This window comes from Syzygium oleosum, unplaced genomic scaffold (genome assembly GCF_021117445.2).
Source record: "Syzygium oleosum isolate NSW1041296 unplaced genomic scaffold, Sole_v2.1 Sole_v2.05, whole genome shotgun sequence".
In the NCBI taxonomy this organism is placed as follows: domain Eukaryota; kingdom Viridiplantae; phylum Streptophyta; class Magnoliopsida; order Myrtales; family Myrtaceae; genus Syzygium; species Syzygium oleosum.
Window position 1 is genome coordinate 14375543 of NW_026607489.1, and position 20108 is coordinate 14395650.

At 42.4% G+C, this 20108-nt stretch overlaps 4 protein-coding genes across 5 annotated transcripts; 3 read left to right on the forward strand and 1 right to left on the reverse strand.

Annotated features, from left to right (window-relative positions):
* The first annotated feature begins 381 nt into the window (after positions 1-381).
* On the forward strand, positions 382-2311 carry LOC115662685 (uncharacterized). Its single transcript, XM_030584794.2, has one exon. The coding sequence runs from the start codon at positions 1435-1437 to the stop codon at positions 1843-1845; it is 411 nt and encodes a 136-aa protein (XP_030440654.1). The 5' UTR covers positions 382-1434; the 3' UTR covers positions 1846-2311.
* A 1336-nt stretch (positions 2312-3647) lies between these two features.
* LOC115664638 (cytochrome c oxidase copper chaperone 2) lies at positions 3648-5551 on the forward strand. 2 transcript variants are annotated; one of them, XM_030586541.2, is made up of 2 exons: positions 3648-3798; positions 4909-5551. In XM_030586541.2, exon 2 carries the CDS (start codon positions 4936-4938, stop codon positions 5176-5178), a length of 243 nt encoding a protein of 80 aa, XP_030442401.1. In that variant the 5' UTR covers positions 3648-3798; positions 4909-4935; the 3' UTR covers positions 5179-5551. The 2 variants fall into 2 exon arrangements, with proteins under 2 accessions (XP_030442401.1, XP_030442412.1); XM_030586552.2 differs by lacking the exon at positions 3648-3798 and adding an exon at positions 3884-4049.
* A 7116-nt stretch (positions 5552-12667) lies between these two features.
* On the reverse strand, positions 12668-13874 carry LOC115664713 (uncharacterized). Its single transcript, XM_030586607.2, has 2 exons — positions 13288-13874; positions 12668-13063 (listed from the first exon to the last, which is right to left on the reverse strand). The coding sequence occupies exons 1-2, from the start codon at positions 13561-13563 to the stop codon at positions 12896-12898; spliced, it is 444 nt and encodes a 147-aa protein (XP_030442467.2). The 5' UTR covers positions 13564-13874; the 3' UTR covers positions 12668-12895.
* Positions 13875-17325: 3451 nt separating this feature from the next.
* LOC115664706 (uncharacterized) lies at positions 17326-19516 on the forward strand. Its single transcript, XM_030586598.2, has 2 exons — positions 17326-17719; positions 19007-19516. The coding sequence occupies exons 1-2, from the start codon at positions 17470-17472 to the stop codon at positions 19318-19320; spliced, it is 564 nt and encodes a 187-aa protein (XP_030442458.1). The 5' UTR covers positions 17326-17469; the 3' UTR covers positions 19321-19516.
* Positions 19517-20108: the final 592 nt, after the last annotated feature.

Below are 20108 nucleotides of genomic sequence, written 5' to 3' on the forward strand. Positions count from 1 at the left end.
ATAACAGATGAATTCATTCTTCAAGTAAGGTAAGATAGTGAAAGAGAGATCATACCTACTTAACCCTTTGTCATTGCACGTGCACTTTGCAATCACATATCTGTAATGTATGTCTCCATATTCAATCCGGAAACTCTTCCTCATCCCTCGAACTCATGGTCGCTAGGCCGTGTGCGCACTGTGGTGGGGACCTGGAATTTTGTGATCTTTACTTGAAAGGCGCGAAATCGTTAAAATTCCCCTGCAGAATCAAATGATAACACATATCTCAGGAGTCTTTAACATCTTCATTTTACGGTCTAATTATGCCTTACGCAAATCGAAATCGATTTTTCAGTGCTGGTTTTAAGCATATTCTAGACAAGACCATAGTGTGAGACAGCTATCCACCTTTTCCTCTGGCTTTTGGGTTCTCAACTTTAGCTTGATACATTTAGAATTTAGTGTTGGAAGAAGAACACACATCTGGCTTGATACTTACTGAGCTGATCACATGTTAGAAGTGATCGCATTTTGGAACTCGGACAGTTCATGCCCATCTCACGAAATTTCTTCAATCTTTCTAACATGTTCTTCTCGCATCAGATCAAGGAAGCGAGACCAGAGAGAAGCCGAGAGAAAGGTAAGGTGAAGGGGGGTAAGTTTTGAATTTTTTCTGTACAGTGGCGAGCATGGATGGAGTTCGCTCCTCAGGGGGGAAGCAGGGTCAATGCCAACGAAGCACGGAACCTGTCAACCCGACCTTGGCATTTCACCAGTTCCAGTTCATCCATTCCCTCACGTCCGTTTCCCCCTGAATAAAATAATCCCGAATTAGTACGAATTGCATCGGATTTGGATTTGGATCAGATTGCTTTTGGACAATCTTCTTCCCGATATGTCATGTGAATCCATATCTGCACGCCTTTTCTAATCCCATCTCGCCCCCCCCGCCACCTATCCCGTTCTTCACGTTCTTCTGCTTCAACCCCGAGACAAAAAGAGCGAAAAAGTTGCTTCCTTTATATTCGCCCACTCGACTCCTTTCTCTTTCGCGTCCTTCGTTGCTCCAACAAGGGCAGGTTCTGAGGGAGAGCTTTGGATGGTGATTGATCCGGATTTGCTGATTTCGCGGTCGTTTTCTTAAGTGGGTTTCGTGAATTGGGATTGCGAATCACGGGTTGGGTGTAGGATCGGAGTTGATGTGGATGGGTTTTTCGGGTTTCGAAGCGTGCCTAGGGTTTTGGGTTGGTGCGTGATTATGACCCTCGAAATATACAAATTGAACCTTTAGATGGTTTTCTGGCAACTGCTTCAGCTGACGTGAGAGAGAATCAGCATTTATACCAAGCCATGTAATGTGAGGATACAGTTCTAGGGTCTAGAGGTTGTTCGTCTAGGAATCAATTCGATTCAGCAGAAAGATCAAGACCCACGTTTTGGTTCCTTCCTCGGATGGCCTCACCTGGGTTCTTCCTGATTTGCGTGTTGCATTCGCTGGTGGCGCTCACGACTGGCGCTCTCATGATGTTCTATTCCGCAGAGATATCTGCCATCAAATCCCAAGGTTCTACCCCTCACGATCAGCTCCTGATTCGGACCTCCGATTCGTTCTCGGGCTTGCTTCTGGTCGCCATCGGGTCCTTGTTGCTGATGGTGGCGTTTGTGAAGGACAGGGAGTTCCAGAGCTTCTTTGCAAAAGGGTGTGTTGTGTTGCATGTGGGCATGGCGGTGTGGAGGTTTTGCTTTGAGAGGAAGCTTGAGGAGCTTGTGGGTGAGTGGCCCAAGCAAGTTCTGGGTGATATTGCACTTGCAGTTTCGTGGATTTTCTTTCTCGTCTATTCATGGAGAGAGAAGTACGATTAGCTCGTGGAGTGAATTGCAGTGAAGCAATAGAAAGAGAGAACTCTGAGTTTCTGCAGATTGAAATAGAGAGATGGTGCTTGGTGAAATCATGCAATGCTTAGGTGAGATCCAATTGAGGTTCCGAGCAGGACGTGAAGTAAGTTGTGAATTCTGGGTTTCAGGAAAAGGAGGATGGTTTTGCAACTGGAGTAATTATACGAAGGGTGAAAAGAAAATTACAATTTTCGTTGGGGTCATTTTAGATGGTGAAGTTTCGATTTTCATCTTTTTTGTTATGATCTTTGAGGAGTGAAAGGAACTGATCAGGAGTTAGCTTATTTGCTGGACCACCATGGTTCTTCATTTAGCTCAGAATTCAGAAACCGCAGCCGTATCATATGGGCTTTACTGCTCTTGCTGGCTGAACGCAATCCAATTTTTGCCTGTAAATTTTTGTCATATGTGGAATAAATACCCTTTTCTCTGATTCTCTCCTGTGTTTGAGCATCTATCGAAGGTTACCATGATAAAAGAGCCAAATGAAGCAATTGCCGAAAGAGGAAAATATAACCACCATTTTATTTCAGAGTTCTGAACTCACTGGGAACAAGACTCCCCATTTGGAATATCAAGTTGGCTTTTCATCGCCAATCTTGAGATTCATACTACTCGGTACTCTGGCTGATACAATGCATGAATTGAGGAGCTACGTGAAGAACAAATGCACAGTTGAAGCCTGTCTGTCGACTGTGAAAATTTGGACGCATGTTCTATACACACTGCAACACTAAGTACTGGCTTTGATCATATGATCTGATATCATGCCACCGCTCATCACATAATCCACTAGGATATAACGGCTAACGGATATGCATTTGAATATTTTCCATATTATATATTTATGAACTTGTGATTAAGTGAGATATGTACCTGAGCGATCACTTCTCTAATATAAAAATTGATTCCTCTTCTTTTTCTTTGCCATTAATAATTGGTTCTCGTTGACCAAATGATATGTCAGTGTATGGCAGCATGTGCTTACTGGGTCCTAATAACCCCTGTTTCCTGCTCAAAGTTCTTTGGAGTCACTTTTAGAGTTCTTATAAGTAATGTAGCAATATTCAAGTTAGACTGGATTGAACATGCCATTGATGTGGTTGAGACAATAACAATAGAAAAGGGATAGTTAAGTGTCATGGTCCAGAGGTTTTCAAGGCACGATGGACCGAGGATGCTCCAAGATAATTGAGCGGGCCTTAAAATGTACACTGTATTTAAGAGCATTCTTGTGATTAATGCAGATAGTTGGTAGATAGGGAAATGTAGTCTCCATCATTAGATCACGAGGAAATCTACTATTGTTAATTAGAGGCATTCTTGTATAAATAAGGTTGCCCTACCCTTATTTGTATCGTCTCGCAATTAATAAAAATCCAGAGCAACTTTCCCTACGAGTTTCTCTCTAGAATCCCCGTGAGCATTGAGAGTTTGGCTAACCCGGGAAGAGCTTCTTTACCTATGCGGGCAAGAGTTTCTTAAGCCCGCATGGGTAAGGGAACACTAGATCAACCAGTTCGTGAAAACTCAAGATATGTTAAGAATGATTAATGAAGTTGCTAGGCCAATGTGGTTGACCGCAAAGAAGTTGCAAATTACTAACTAATTTCATCCAAATTAAAAACGTCTGGGATTTCCTTTGGAGAACGGAGGATAGGATTGAACTCAAGTTACAAAGCTACGTGCATCCAAAAACGCCGTCGAAACAACCGATCTAATGTCAAATCTAGTCTAATAAAAAAATTTCATGGGTCGAGAAAGAGGGCCCAATTGAAAAAAGTTAGCAAAAAAGACGTGGCCCATTTGGCACCGCCAAAATCGCTGCAACAGTCGTTCCGTTGCTGCCCATTCTTGCATCCTGCGTTCTGCCATTCCGCTGCCGAAGTCGAAAGTTCTCCTCCTGCCATAGCAAAAAGTGTAAGATTCCTCCCTCCTTTCTTCCCTCTCTCTCTCTCTCTCTCCTCTTTCTCTCTCTATTCGCTGTTCTTGCTCCTTCTCCTGTCTTCAATGGTAGTCTGATTGCTGTTCGAGACGATCGTTTGCTCAATTCGTTGTTTAATTATCCCCGGGTCATCTCTATTCTTCGGCTGCCGGGCCCTCGGCGATTTCCTCCGCACGCCAAAGTCTTTGCCCTTTGTTTTGCTCGCGTTTGATTTGGCTCGCCTCGGGTACGAGATGCGCCCTACGTGTTTGTTCAAATTTCTCTTTAGCTGCTTCATGCTGAACGTATTCGGAGCGCAAATACCCATCACGGCGTGTGTGCGGACGGGGATGTCAAGTTTTTTTTTTCCTTTTCTTTTGGGCCATCTGTTCGAGCTTTTACCGGTTAATTAATCTTTCTTTCTTTTTTTATAGCTTATAGCTGGCTACTTAGAGGTGATTTTTTGGTATCTGCTCTGTGTCTTCTGTGGGAAACTGAAGAGGCAGGGGAAAGAATTCGTCGATGAAATTCTTGCATGGTTATATGTTTTATGTGTGCCTAATGCATCGAACATGGGGTCCATAAAGCGGAAAGTCACCGAGAGCCAAGAGTTTCAGAGAAAATTTCCTGTAAAAGTTGGGGGGGTGGGGAAGCCTGATAACCCCTAAAAATGTCCTCTCACATGCTTGTATGGCCTATAAATATGCAAACTGAAAGTTCCAGTTGTCTGGATTGGGGCAGTACATTCTCCTGTGGTGCGCTTGTTGATTGGCTTTGGTTCTTGTGCTCAATGTTCAGTATCAAATTTAGCTTCTGTCTTGAAGTGAGTTCAGGGGCTTAATCGGCCTCGATATTTTTTTTGAAGGAAACTGAAGGTGAAAATTGATTATCAATAAATGTCAATTGAATATTGGTAAATGTCGGTAATTTATGTTTATGTTTGTTATTTGCACTTGATTTGAAGACGAGGAGAAACCTGTGTTGGTCGTGCCTGTGTAGCTGATAATTTGGCAGTTTCATTACCATGTGTGCTTCTCAAGCTTCATTCATCTTTCTAATTGTTTGTACTTTTTCTTCTTCTTTTTTTCATCCGTGTTTCTTATCAGGAGGCATAGTCTCCAAGTGTACTGAGGATGGGAGGTTTTCCTTTGGAAAATGGCCCCTCAGCCATGGCTTTGCCAGGTTCACAGCAAACCCAAGTTTCTGCTGTAAAAACAACTGCACCCGAGTCAAAGCCAAAAAAGAAGATCTGTTGCGCTTGCCCTGACACGAAGAAGCTGAGAGATGAGTGCATCGTACAGCATGGTGAAGATGCTTGCAAAAAATGGATTGAGGCTCATCTAACATGCCTCCGTGCAGAGGGATTCAATGTTTGAGTTCAACTGAGATGGGATTTGAACTGACAACAAGTTGAGATACATTTAGCTGATAGAGACTACATACTGGGACGGTTTTACTGAGATCGGATTTAAAAAATAAGTGAGAAGACAGCATTTTGCTGGAGTTTTGAATTGATACATTAACACGACCCATGCCTTTTCTTTTTGTTCTCGAATGATGAATGTGTAACCGATTATGGTGATTATACCTTTCTTTGAGACAGAGGCTCTGATTCGATTTTCTTTAGTGGAGTGATTTCACTCTCACCCATCCACAGTTGGGTTGGTCGTTTCATCTATGACAATTTGTGTTCATAAGCAGAGATGTTTCTGACACTTGGAAGTAACACTTTTGTTGATAGTTTTTTTAGGCTTCTTGTTAGCTCATATTCTGTTAAGGCTACTTAGTTCTTAAATCACATGTATAGTCTGGGAGGAGCAGCTAATGGTGACTGGTCTATCAAGGTGGATTAATGTGAGTGTGCACAAGGGTTTTCATTTCCTTCTGCGCCATGCAAATGATCCCAGTCCGTTGGGATGCAGAACCGGTACGAATTCTTGCATGGTGCTACTGACATCTTTGAACAACTTTCATGATCGCTTCACGGTCAGTAGTATGAATTGTTGCATCTTCATTCATCAAGCAGCTTGTGTATATGTGGATGGTTCTGATCTGAGAGCTGCAAATTCATCTACTCTCTTGTTCCTTCTTCCTCCAGTCCATAACCATCTGAGAGTCATCGGCCATGTCTTGATTCGCCTCTCATCTCTGAGCCCAGTTTTCTTTCAGGGCAAAAGACTAGGAATCTAGTGAAGCTTTTCTGATAATGTAAGTGTAGCATAAGCTTCATCTCTTTTGAATCTTTTTGTGTTTATTGCAAGCCTGCAGCCATGTTCCTCCTTAGCCTAAGTTGCAGCAGTATCTTTGGTTGACGGAGCACCTTGTTTGTTATGAATCTATTTGAGACTTTGTCCAAATTGTTCATAGGCTGATAAAAAGGAAGGTCTAGGCGATGATCAAGCAGCATGAAGATTTGGCCGCTGAGGTTCTGAGCCAAAATGCTGGAGATGATGAGACTAATTTCGCAAGATTTGAAATATATTTAAGGCTTCGTTTGTTTAGTGAAAAATAAATAATTTAGCAAATATTTTCCTAAAAATGATTACTTGTATTGCTTAAAGAAATGAATGAACGAAAAAAAAAATTTCATCGTCCAAGTAAATGTTTTAGATATAAGTTGTTATCGGTTAATAAGGTAATTATTTAAAGCTATGCGAGCGATCATTTGTAGGAAAATATTTTCTAATTCATATATTTTTTCGTGAAATAGGCGGAGCCTTAGTATATTTGTTAGTATTTGAGATATAGAGAGTGATTTGCAATGCCCTTGACAAACTATCCAGAAGCCGATTCGATTGGAGTAGGAATAGACATCTGGCTCCCACCATCAGATCAAGAGCTCAAATTTAATGTAGATGTTGCGTGGAAAGATAACAGAGGAGCCATAGGTATCATTGCACGATCGGCTAGCGGATTAGTAGTCCAAGCTTGGACAAGGAGAGGACGTTGGAACTCGCCGATGGAAGTGGAAGCAGCAGCTCTCCTTCTCGCCTACAATTATGCTAAGTCCCTAAGCATTCGAAAAGCGATCTTTGAAAGCGATTGTAAGGTCTTAATTGATGCCATCCAACAAAAGGGTCTTTGCCCCTTTGAGTATTCAACCTTTCGTTGCAGATTCTCGCTTTCAATTTCAGCACAATCCAAGTTGGAGCTTGGACTGGACCCGTAGATCCAAGAATGGAGCTGCTCATGCATTTGCAAATTGGGCCTCTAATCATATAGGCACCACATCCTCTTTTCTTTACCATGATCTCCCTTCTAGAGTTAAAAATATTGTACTAGTAGAGTCTTCTTTTATATTTCGCTCTAATGTAGGTAATGCTTCCTTTTTGTAATCGCTTTGTTTGCAATATAAAGTTTAATTTCTAGCAAAAAAAAAATTGATAAATTATTGTCAAGCGAGTGAGGTGCTGTTTGCGTTCATTTAATTTTCTACCAGTGAAGGTGCACACTCGTCATGTATTTACAAAAATTGATTTCGCAAGATCGTTCATATTAAGAAATATTTGAATTGCTATTCAATACAAAGGAATTATTGACACGATATGAAGAAGTTATTCATGCATGCTCGTAAAGAGAAATATATATATAGATTTCAACTTTTTATTATAAAGGTAAGGTAGAGAAGATTAAAATTAAAATTGAACTATATGACTGCTAAGATATAATTACCAATTTGCGTATTTAAACAACTAGATACGATGTGGAAGAAAAAAAAAGGAATTGTGATCCCTTAAAAGTATAAGGTCTTCTTTGCTTCATATAATAGATAATGATATTTGTTCATTTATAGTACATAAAAAGGTTAATACCATGAAACCCAAACTAATATACCTGTGACAAATTTATCACAAACTAATTTTTTACTACCAAAAATCCCAAACTGGTACATTTATGACAAATTTATCATCCGTCAAATTGGATTAATACCATAAAAAATCATAAACTGGTACATCTGTAAAACCCCAAACTAGTACACCCGTCAACTACCACGAGTTATCCAACTTAGAAATTTGATGGAAAAATTTAACAGAAACTAACGGAGGGTAAAATTATCATATGTGTACCAGTTTGGGATTTTTCGTGATATTAATGCTAAATAATAAAACTGGCTGGCTTATTTTTCATTTCTTCACATGTTTCTTAATTTTCTAGACCGTTTCGCTACACGAAAATCCAAATAGGCTTTTGAACATCGCTTTTGTGAATTATGTTGAGCATGTGTAAGTGCTAATTATGGATTGAACGCAACCTTGAGGAATGCTAGGTATAATTATAAGAGGACATAATTATCAAAAAAGTCTTAAACTTTTTGTATTTGTGCCAATTCAATCACAAACCTTTCGATTTGGCCAATTTAATCCTAAATCTTTTGATAATTTGCTAACGTAGTCCATCCAACCAATTTTAACAGGAAATTATTAAAGTGAACACCAGTTGTCCTACGTGGCACACCAAGCATTAATGTGGACAATTTTTTCAAATTTAAAATTTAAAATTTTTATATATATATTTTTTCTTTTCTTCTCTTTTCCTTCTTTTCTTTTTTTTCCTTTTACCGCGGCCGGCGAGGGCCATGGGCGAGGCCAGCCTCACCGACCATGGGCGAAGGCGACCTCCCCCACGAGTGGCAAGGCCTTGCCCAAATCTGGGGGAGGCCAGGTGAGGGGCCGGTGAGCTTCGACAGTGAAAAAAAATAAAAGATGAGAAGGAATAGAGAAGCAAAGAAAAAAAAAAGAAAATTAAATAAAAAAATTCAAAAAAATTGTCCATATCAGCATTGATTCTGCCATGTAAGATCAGCTGGCGTTCACATCGGTGATTTCAGGCTAAAATTGACTAGATGGACTAGATTAGCAAAATGTCAAAAATTTTACGATTAAATTGGCAAAATGGAAAAAGTTTAGGACGGAATTGGCACAAATATAATAGGTTTATGACTTTCTTGATAATTTTCCCAACAAAGTTTAAGACCTTATGGCAAAACCTTGAGGAATTCTAGGTATAACTGTAAGATACATGCATTCCTTTAACACCCGGTGCCCATATGTAATTAGTTTTTTGGCATGGTGGTCAAGGGGTGTGTGGGGCAGGTTTAGTGCACTTTGACTCAGCCAACTATCCTGGCGATTTTAAGGCGTGCTCGTCACGTTGGCTCGATGCATTCGGAATTTTACTTTGCTCCAAACATAGCTCGAGGACAAAACCATAAAGATATAAACAAACTCCCTTCGCATTTATTATCGGAAATGAAGATCTGGAATGATTGATATCATTCAAGGCTATAAAAATACTTGAAAAACCTTTTAGCTTTTAAATCGAGAACGACTTATAATACAGTGCAACACTCAGTCTATTAAATAAAAAAAAAGCTACATGGTTTTAGATTATATAAATTAATATTGTTCACCAACAAGCATGCGGCTTGCTGGTAAAGGAATTGGGGTTGGGGTCGAAGAGTACTAGGTCGAAGGTTCGATCGGGTCCACTGTAACTTTAGTTCGTGGTGGGTTATTAACGGCTGTGATTTGTTTGAATCCATGGACTCGAGTCGAGAGGAAAACGTTCTCGCATTCTCACTCGCTCGCCCATGGTCAAAGGTCAACCCGGTCCCCGGAACAGACACGTGGCAACTCAGGAACGAAGTCTCTAGAACTACCCAGCCCTCCTCGCCAGCTCCCCCCTTAAACCCTAAACCCTCCTTCTATATATCAACCGCCTACGCCGCTCGCCTCCGCCGCTTTTGATCGAGTTCACTCGCCATCGCTCCGCTCCCCTTCCATCGAGGCTCTTCCGCTCCACGGCTCCGAAAATGGCGGCTCCGGTGGCCCGATCTCTCCTCATCAACCGCGATGCCTCGCTCCGCTTCATCCGCGCTTCGCTGCTCCGCCGATCAAACGCCGCCACGGTCAAGGACCAGAGCTTGCTTGCCCCAAGCGGCGGCGGCGGCGGCATCGTCCTCGGCCGATGCCAATTCCAGAACCCGTCCTGTGCCCATTTGAATCGGCAGGTCGCGGTGTCGGCTCCTCATTTGCTCGGCCGATCGTCGCTGCTCGTCGGCGGTGAAGATCGGAGGGGTTCGAGGAGGGAGTACCGTCTCGCGGCCGAGGACGAGCTCGAGATGCGTCGGCGCAAGGAGGTTTCGGACGAGGAGGACGATTCCGGCATGGAGGATGGGGGTTTTGATAGCGACGATGCTGGCCGTTGGGGGGATTTCGACAAAGCGGATTTTGACGACGCCGACGACGACGACGACGACGACGACGAAGACGATGCCCATGTTGATGCACCTCGCAAGAGGAGAAAATGAGATTCGAAATATATTTTATCAATCACGTTCGCTTTTGGTCGTTTCTCGCGTTTAATAAGATTTTCCCGTTTCTTAACGAAGTCCATATGGTAGGTGCAGTACTCTGTTTCTCTCTGTTTCTTGTTACGTCAGTGTCGTGTTCTGTCATACACGATTCATGAGTTTTAGTGGACTACTTTCAATTTCCGGTACCTCGTATTTTGATCGTGTAGATTTTTTTTAACTTAGAATTCAAATCCAAACGTTCAGAATCCAGTAGATGGACCGAGCGGGCGATCGCGCGAGCGCGTTGTACGTTCAAGCGCATCGAGCTTTCGACTATTTCCGTCAAATTTAACTACTTTCAACCAGGGATCAATGCAGGAAGCGCGAAACATTTGTTTACACGGAGGAAAGACCTGACAAAGTTCACCTCCCACGAAATCATCCGCGCAAATGGCGCTGTTTGCAGATTTCGACCCGATCTCTAGAGACTGTGTAACTCGCAGAAGGAACCGACTTTTTGTAGGGCTTGTTTCCTTTTCTTCTTCCTGTTCTTCTCTTGTGTGCCTTCCCCTGCCCGTCCCCGCGTCTTCATCCAACGGAGATTGTCCCTTGGACGGGGCGTGGTCGAACCCGCCTCTCTCGGGTCCCGGTTGTCCGCCGTGTCGAGGAAGGGGAAGAAAACGTACTAGGGGACGACAAACATGATGAGGATGACAAGTGTTGGAAAATCTCCTAGAAAAGATGAAAACAAGAACAAATATTTGAGTCATGGCGTGCAAACACTGTTCTCGAGAATAATTCCGCTCTTTGAAGTAAGAAATTCAGTGCGATAGGCTCTAACTTTTCCGGTGTGGGCGAGGCCAGCCTTGCCCAAATTTGAGGGAGGTTGGGCAAGGGCCGCGCGAAAAAGAAAAAAATTTAAAATATTATTAAAAATCTTTCCACGTTAGAGCCGGCTATGCCACGCAGGATGTCCACGTCAATAATTTCTGGTCAAAATTGGCCGCATGTGCAAAACGTGAAAAAATTTAAGACTCAATTGACACAATTAAAAGGCTTAAGATCGAATCGGCAAAAGTGCAATATGTGTAAGACTTTTTGGACAATTTTCCTACATGATCGCACTGGTATTTCACTCCAAATATAGGAGATATGGCTCATCTGCATTTGGATGCGATTCTGGATTGTTTCATTTATCTTCGCAATGTCATTGTTAGGTGAAAACTTCAATCAAAAGCTAAAGCTGTGTTGCCTCCTATTTACTTAAGTCATTAGCGACAGTTTCGTTAGCAGACAATCTGCTCTGTTGGCTTGAGCATCTAATTGGACCCTTAGCTTGAACATCTATGGCTGCCCGAAAATGTATACTCTGAAGTCCAAAGAAATGTAAAGCGGGCACATTTTGTTTCCCAAGGAGGTATGCAAGGGGGGGACATCAACCAATACCACACTGAGATCTCTGAATCTTGGCAAGAATGAAATGTAAACTGGAAATGGAAAATATCGTCGATATTCCAAATCGGCCGCCCCTCTCCTTCTTGATCGTGCCATGGTGAGCGAAATTTTCACGTACCCCAACCTAGCAGGACCCAAAAAATCGGTTTCATTGTGTTTCTGAGCTGAAAGACACTGGTTTCAGGAGCCAATTTAATCCTGTGCTTCCTTCTTGTTGATTCTATGGATCCTGGAAGGCTAACCTTCGGAATTCTTCACAAATAAAACCACGAGAAATTACTTCCCGTGTAATGGCGGAGCGTCCTGCTCGGATACGAGCCAAGCGCTCAAAACGAGTATTAAGCTGTAACCCCTCGAGTTTATGACCTGAATAACATGACAAGCCGTGTCCCTTCCAACGTGAGACTTCGGGGGTTATGATTATGGCAGTAGATTTCTTTACATAGTCTGGTCTGGTTAATGGACAGGGCAGAAACAGAGACGGGGATGATGTGGACCTTGGAGCGGAGCAAAAGTCACAAAACTGAGAGCCTGAGACGGGTCAAGACCAAGACTTTTAGCCGGAAGACACGAGCGTGGGAATAGCAAATGCCCCTATCTGAAGAAAAGTATCCATCTCGGGAAGACCAACCGAAACATACGAGACAACCCATTTTCGTTTCTTTTAAAAAACACTTCGCCTAGGGCCTGCGGAAGCTCGCAGGAGACGAACGGAACTCATCAACTGGTGGTGTCAATGGCTTGCGTGTGTTGAAGGGAAAAACAAGAAAACCGCAGGTCAGTAGTCAAGAAGCAGATCTCCCCTCGTGCCCCAAAATGATTTGATATGACGAGCCCCGATCAGCAAAATGTTCATGGCGATTCTCAAAAGCAATAACAACTACATACAAACAGATCATATCATTGCCAACTATTACTGCTTGCTTCGTACTTGAGTATCTATCGAGGATCTGAGACACCCTTTCGTGGAAACTCATCAATGGCACGATTCGGACATTCGAGCAGGCACCTATTCTCAGGAGCTGTTCCCTTTTCAGAGGATTGTTGTTCAAGAACGTGCAACATAATTATCCATGAAAGGAAAATGCTAATTTCTAAAGCAAAGATACGAAAAGTAAACCAAAAAACAAAAACGCGAATTGAGTTTCATCTACATGCATATTGCATTCCCCTCTCATATTGACAGCAGATATCGCGTATCGCAGGCGAGCATAACAATCAAAAAGCCTGTGGATCACGAGAAAATTACAAAATTCCTGCTTTCCACTAATCGAATTCGATTGGGCAATTGGCGTAAATTTTCAAGAATCAATACCGACAAGGAGAAGCGAGTCAAAATTTGTCTACGACCTGGTCGGTTCCGTGACCAGTTGAACCACCGTCTGGAACAGAAGAACGGACAGCGAGTCGAGAGAAAAGTAGAGGAAGCCGCCTGGGGAGTGAGTCACGAACGATCCGAAACTCTTCCCCACCACGCAGTGCCACGCCGGCCCGTACACCGAGTCAAACTCCTGCAAATATCGCGAAATTCAAAACAAAAAAGAAGACGACGAACTAATCGAAGAAACGATACAGATGTATCAGACAAGCCCATGAAACGATGAAATTCCTGTCGGAGTCCGTCATCAAGGAGTGGCGCAAGGCCTCCTTCTCTTCGCTCGAAATCGCGTCTTTTAACATGGGCACGAAAGCCTCGTCCTTTTCGCTCAAAAATCACGTCTTTTTTTTGACGCACCTTCTTGAGAGCGCGAGCCAAGTGGGTGTTGTTGGGACGGAGGCCGGGGGACGAGTCGAGGAAGGATCGGGTGCAGCGAAGGGCGTGCTCTTGCATGTGGACGGGCATGTCCGACGACCTCAGCCTCATGTTGAAGCTGACCGCGGTCGCAGCCAGCCGCAGCACTTCTTCTTTCGGGGACTTGTCGGGTCTCTCCACCTTGTCCCGTTGATGAATTTGATCGTTCCGAATGACTTGCTTCTCTTTTCCGCTCAGGCAGCCTTGCTTCTTCTCCATGTTTTTAGACAGAGAGAGAGAGAGAGAGAGAGTTGGTGTGAAGTTTTTGGAACTTTGACCGGGAAATGGGTTTGACAGAATGAGAACATATCGTGGTATCACAACCACCCACTCCACAGGGACTAGGAGCAAATAGAGAGAGAGAGAGAGGGAGAGAGAGAGAAACCAATAGCTTTGGTTTTAAAAAAATACGGTAAACATCGACGGGTCGAGTGTTTCTGTAACGAGTCGTTCCAAGGTTCAGACAGCGACGCGTTGGAACGCCAATTGGGAGGAGGAGGAGGAGGAGGAGGAGGAGGAGTGATTGGTTTGATGGAAGACTTCGTTAAGGGAGGACAAATATGGTGACACACGAGGGAAGCATGCAGAGATTATGCTGCGATTCTCGTTGACTTTGTCTAATCTCATATCTTTTTCCCGTCCATAATCACCCAACATTTTTTTCCGTTTAATTGAAAGAAAACCATTTTCGAGAAAACATTTTTTGACTTTTTGATATTTTGATGACAGAATACTAATCGATATACGAAAAACGTTTTTCATGAATTTGAAAACGACAAGCTTAAATACGACTTCTCCTTCTAATAATAAGAAAATGGCTTACCCTGAGTCACCAAACAAATAAAAGCTAATTTCTTTAAAAATAATTTTCATGGAAAATAATTTTCTTTATCATAAAGTTTTTAGTGAAACAAACGTATCTTTAAAGTTTGTTTGTTTCGCGAAAAATGAATAATTTAAAAAAATATCTTCCTAAAAAGGATCGTTGGTATATTTTATTATAATGTTTTTCGAGTTATTTATTTTTCGCGAAACAAACGGAACCTTAGTATTAGTCATTTTGTGTTGAGTACTATATTTGGGGAGTGAGAGAATTTGGGTGAGAAAATTAGGTAAAATCTTGAACTTTTGTGCCAAGGTAGAGGAGGGACAAAAGTTAAAATTTTCGGCAATTCTGTTCTCAATTCTGGTCACCCTCTTACTCCCAAACAGTGCCCGAAAGATCAACACTTCATTTTTACCATTTTTTCCCGACAAAATAAATTTATTTGCTATAGTTGTTGTATTCCTCAATTCACATAAAAAAAACTGGTAAGGGTATTTTCGAGAAAAGGAGAAAGATTTTACTAGCAACAATTTCAGCATAGAAATGAAAAAAAAAACATAAATCTTCTTTACACTAATAAATAAGAAATTTGATCCATGTCAAAATTTAGGAAATTTCCCCGGACCGCCTAAAAGTATATAGGAAAGTCATTAGGATTTAAAATAGGGAAAAAAAAAGTTTTTTCATGTATTTGAAAATGACAAGCTTAGATCGAAAAAAAAACGACTTCTTCTTCTAATAATAAGAAAATGACTTACCCTGAATCACCAAACAAATAAAAGCTAATTTCTTTGAAAATAATTTTCATTGAAAATATTTTTCTTTATCATAAAGTTTTCAGTGAAACAAACGTGCCTTTAAAGTATGTTTGTTTCGCGAAAATGAATAATTTAGAAAATATCTTTCTAAAAAGGATCATTGGTATATTTTATTATAATATTTTTCAAGTTATTCATTTTTCGCTGAAACAAACCTAACCTTAGTATTAGTCATTTTGTGTTTAGTGCTATATTTGGGGAGTGAGAGAATTTGGGTGAGAAAATTAGGTAAAATCTTGAACTTTAAGGTAGAGGAGGGACAAAAGTTAAAATTTTTGGCAATTCTCTTCTCAATTCTGGTCACCCTCTTACTCCCAAACAGTGCCCGAAAGATCAACACTTCAGTTTTACCATTTTTTCCCGACAAAATAAATATATTTGCTAAAAGTTGTTGTATTCCTCAATTCACATAAACAAAAAACTGGTAAGGCTATTTTCGAGGAAAGGAGAAAGATTTTACTAGCAACAATTTCAGCATAGAAATGAAAAAAAAAACATATATCTTCTTTACACTAATAAATAAGAAATTTGATCCATGTCAAAATTTAGGAAATTTCCCCGGACCGCCTAAAAGTATATAGGAAAGTCATTAAGATTTAAAATATTTTACGATTTTATAATTTCAAAACTAGATCTCAATCGTGTGGAAATACTGAATCGATAGAACCATAGAAATTATGAAATCGTTGCCATCTTTTCATTTTTCCAAGACTATGGTGGATTTAGTGCAAAAAGGGAGAATACTCGACCCAAATGGAGTAAGAAAATGATATGGTTGGGAACGGATAACGAAGTGGGTGAAACAATGAAAATAGTAAGTTTTGTGGGCTTTGTTTGTTTCGTGAAAAATTCGATATTTTTGGAAAATATTTTTTGAGAAATCATTTTCCAAGAAAATGACAATATTCTTCGGTATTTGGCTGAGACCTGAAAATGAATTGAAAAATATTTTTCCGTCATTTGGTAAGAAAGATCTCATTTGATCTTCTTAAATAGACATACACTATTCGTATGCTAGTGATTTGTGTATGGGTAACCAAAGAACCCGGCACAGGTATCGGGGTCTCAAGCACAGATTCTCAACTCCCGGACATGAGCACGGGTACTGATCTTGGGCCTGTTGAAACCGAGCCTAAGAACTTGGTGTCTGTGCTTAGCTTCCTTCCTAGCGTTGCGGCCCAAGTCCACGGAGGGTGGGCCTAGGTCCCCAGTGCTCGAGCTTGGGTCCATTGAGGCTGAGCCTTGGACCCAGTGCCCGCAATTGGGATCCTGGCGCTAGGGCCTAGGTCAATTGAGGTCGGGCCACAAACCCAGTGTTCGAGACTTGGTCCCCTACGCCCGGACTTGGGTCCATTGAGGTCGGGGCTAGGACCTTGGTGCCCTTGCTCAAGTCCATCGAGGCTAGGATCCGGTTCTTGGCACCCAAGCTCAAATCCATCGAGGCTGGGCCACAGTCCCCAGCACTCGAGCCCGGATCGGATGAGGCTGCGCCCTGGTTCTCAACGCCTATGCCCATTGAGGTTGGGCCCGGGACCCCGACGCTTGGGATAATGTCTCTAGCACTCGTACCCAGATCCATTAAGGCCCAGCCAGGATTCGTCAAGGCTGGGCTTGGGTCCCTAGTGTTCGAGCCTAGGTCCTCAACAAACAAGTCTAGATACGGATGTTAGAATCCCAAGCCTGGCTACTATGGACTTGGACTTGGGCTTGGGCTTGGGCTTGGGCTTGGGCGCTGTCGAGGTCCCCCAAGCACCGAGGACCCAAGCTTGGCCTCAATGGACATGGAGCCCGGGCATAGGCATCAGGGTCTTAGATCCGGCCTCGATGGACTTGAACGCGGGCATTGGGACCTGGGCATGGTTGTCGAGGTCCCAACCACAGCCTTAATGGACTTAGGTTGGTCGTAGAGGACTTGGACGCGGGCATCGAGGTTCAAGCCCGGCCTCGATGGATCTGGGTGCGGGCACCTAGGTATATGGCCCAACCTTGTTAGATACGAGCCCCGACTCGATGTTACCGACCGGTGTCTCGGGCCCAGGCACTGGGTACTTGGCCCTGCTGCTAAGGGCCTAAAAACGAGCATTGGTTTCTCGTACCAAAGCATAGAGTTTCTGGTCCAAGTGTTTATATCTAGTCATATTTTGTAAAATGATTTCTAATTTTTTAAAGAGCAAAACATTTTCTTAAAATTTAAGGTTTGGTAGTAAAACATTTTCTGTTCATTTTCCGTTAATCGCTGATTTTTCCAATGTCCAAAATGACTTGTCCGAAATGACAAAATTGACCCTCATCCACTGCCGATCTCATCATCCACTCCGACGCTACCCTCCAAACAAACACCAGCCAAACACCTCCGCCCCTCTCTCTCTCTCTCTAGAAAAAAAAATCTCTCCAGCCTCTCCCCTTCTTCTTCTTCGTGTTCTTCGCAGTGACATCTCTTCGCTTCGCTGCTCACGCCCTTCCAGTCCCCCCCGTCTCCCCATGGCCACCGTGCTCGAGTCCCTCGCCGTGCCCCGCTCCTCCGGCGTGCCTTCTCCCGCCTCTTTCTCTCCGGTCGCCTCCGCCTCCTCCCTCGCCCCCGCCGCCGGTCGCCGGAGGTCGGCCCGGTTCCCGCAGGCTAGCGGGTTGAGGATCAGGCCGGTTTCGATCGCTCGGTCGCTGAGATCTCCGAGCCAGGGCCCGAGGCGTGCTCCATCCGTTGTCTGCGAGGCTCAGGATACTGCCGTTCAAGGTTGGATTCCTGAAGCTCACGCCTTTTTTAGTTTTTTAACGCTAACATCAATATTTCTCTGATTTTTCTCTCGTTTGTGGAGTTACCTGAACTTTTTTTTTGTCGGATTCATTCGTCGTCGGTGTATTCGTAGATATAGTTCGATTTGATTGCTTGGCGAGTTAGCGTCTGACGTCCTAGTTCAATGATGCGGAACCGAAGGCCGACGATTGGGTCGCACTGAGTTACTGAAATCGTGGGCGAACTATCTTGTGCTATGAAAGATTACAGGAAATAATTTTGTTGGCGTAAAAGTTGTCGCCAAGTTCTCTGTTGATGTGTAGCGGAGCTCTTTGCTAGACCTGCCTTTAGTAATGTTTACGCCGGAAAAAGGATGCCTTAGCTGTGTACTTGAGGCCGACGAGCCTAATTGTTATTGTTTGCTTATAAGAAGGCTCCAATTCTCAACTTTCTACCAAATGAGTGACGTTATGCAAAAGAAATTGCACAAGAAAAGTTGGTTTATCTTGGATACAGTCCTCTCTTGTTAGAGGAATGGAAATTGTGGCGTCGCAATATAGATATATATCATCATAAAATTGTGTCCTCTCGCTAATCTACGTCATTAATGAGCTTGTGATAGGGTTTTAAGGAAATGAAAATTCTTGAACTGTATGTCAATTTCAATAAAGTTTCGGGACTTGTCATGTTATCATGTTGTGGACTTATCATGTCGTTTGGTTGCTCAAGGTGGTCTAGAAGAGCTTTGCATTAGATTAATGGTAACAAGCTTTATTATAAGCAGTCATTGGCTTTGAGATTAGTTTGTCTACTGATAACGCAGCTTAAAATCTTAGGGCAATCCTTGCCAACAAACTCATTCATAACCAGCATTCACTAAACAAGAACTCATCGAATGGTTTAGCTTGAGCTTGGCATAAACACATTGCAAATCTCTATAGTGCTGGATTATAGGTACAACTTGACTAGAAAGCGCTTCATGGGCACATTCTGAAAATGGAAAAAATTGCAACCATAACTTGGGATCTGTCATACACTGATGCAACCATTATTTGGGTTCTCTTATATACTGTTAATGTGCCAAGTATATGCACATGTTGGCTGTAGAAAACAAGAAATCCTGGTTTTATAGGCAAATTTCGAAAGGTTAAGGCCATATCTTCCTTTCTGGATCGGCATTTTGTTATGGATTAGAGGAATTGAGATGGTCACCACTCTAAAACCGAAAAAGCGATGCAGAAAAAGATATATTCAAGCATTAACAGTCATTTCTTGTTTTTGATGTAGTGGCTGCTGTGACTGATGCGACCTGGCAATCACTTGTCTTGGAGTCTGAATTTCCGGTACTGGTTGAGTTTTGGGCTCCATGGTGTGGTCCCTGCAGAATGATCCACCCTGTCATTGATGAATTGGCAAAGCAGTATGCAGGGAAATTGAAGTGCTACAAAGTTAACACTGATGAGAGCCCTTCAATTGCCACTCGATATGGCATCCGAAGCATACCGACTGTCATGATATTTAAGAGTGGTGAGAAGAAAGATGCTGTTATTGGTGCCGTTCCCAAGTCCACATTGACCACTAGCATTGAGAAATTCTTGTAAAGGTAGTAAGCATGAGGTGCTCCTGCAGCAATAAAGTTAAGCATAACTTTTGTCAAATCTGCCTTTTCTTTGTCTGATGGCTGCTTTGTTCGACTTCTGTATAGTGAAGTGGGACTGTATTATCTACTTGCTTAATGTCAATATCAGCTGTATAACATCATCAGGTGAATTTGGTATCCATCTCTTCCGTTGCTCATACGTGTGCATTACCTTTATGTGTGCAATTTGGTGCCGAATGCACGTCTGAGCTTCAGTGTTAGGAAATCTTACCTGTTTTAAGAGTGGTAGAGTCTTGATTCTTGAGCTGGTAACCACAATCTCCATATTCAGCAGAACAGTCTTTAGGAGTTTAGTACATATTCTGAGGATGGTCTTCCTGTTCGCATCACGGTAGTTCTGGATCTACTGGAGGAAGTTCTGATGTGTCTACACGAGATTATTCCTTTGCCTGTGGGTTTTTGAGAGTTCTAGCAGACTGGTTTTGTGATAATCACCTCGGATGTTAGATTATATATTCTGTATTTTAAACATGGAGGAACCTTGCTGCTTGAGCGGGTTATTCTTTGGATCATAGGTCTCTGGACTTCAGTTGGTTTAATGCCTGAATGGGATGCATGACTCAGCTTTTCTTAATTATCATCATTTCTGCATCTTTTCTAATGGCAGATAACTCCATTTTCGGGGCTAACTTTGCATTCTTCAAGTTTTCAGCCATTTGACGCAAGAATATTTATTTGACATTTTCTTTTGATGAGGAGGGTAGAATTAACAGAAGCTCCGGAATGGGA

Coding starts and splice junctions, on each gene's coding strand:
- LOC115662685 (XM_030584794.2), top strand. CDS start 1,435: ATGGCCTCACCTGGGTTCTTCCTGATTTGCGTGTTGCATTCGCTGGTG.
- LOC115664638 (XM_030586541.2), top strand. CDS start 4,936: ATGGGAGGTTTTCCTTTGGAAAATGGCCCCTCAGCCATGGCTTTGCCA.
- LOC115664713 (XM_030586607.2), bottom strand. CDS start 13,563: ATGGAGAAGAAGCAAGGCTGCCTGAGCGGAAAAGAGAAGCAAGTCATT. Junction 13,064..13,287: donor TGGCTCGCGCTCTCAAGAAG/GTGCGTCAAAAA, acceptor CGATATTTGCAG/GAGTTTGACTCGGTGTACGG.
- LOC115664706 (XM_030586598.2), top strand. CDS start 17,470: ATGGCCACCGTGCTCGAGTCCCTCGCCGTGCCCCGCTCCTCCGGCGTG. Junction 17,720..19,006: donor TCAGGATACTGCCGTTCAAG/GTTGGATTCCTG, acceptor TTTTTGATGTAG/TGGCTGCTGTGACTGATGCG.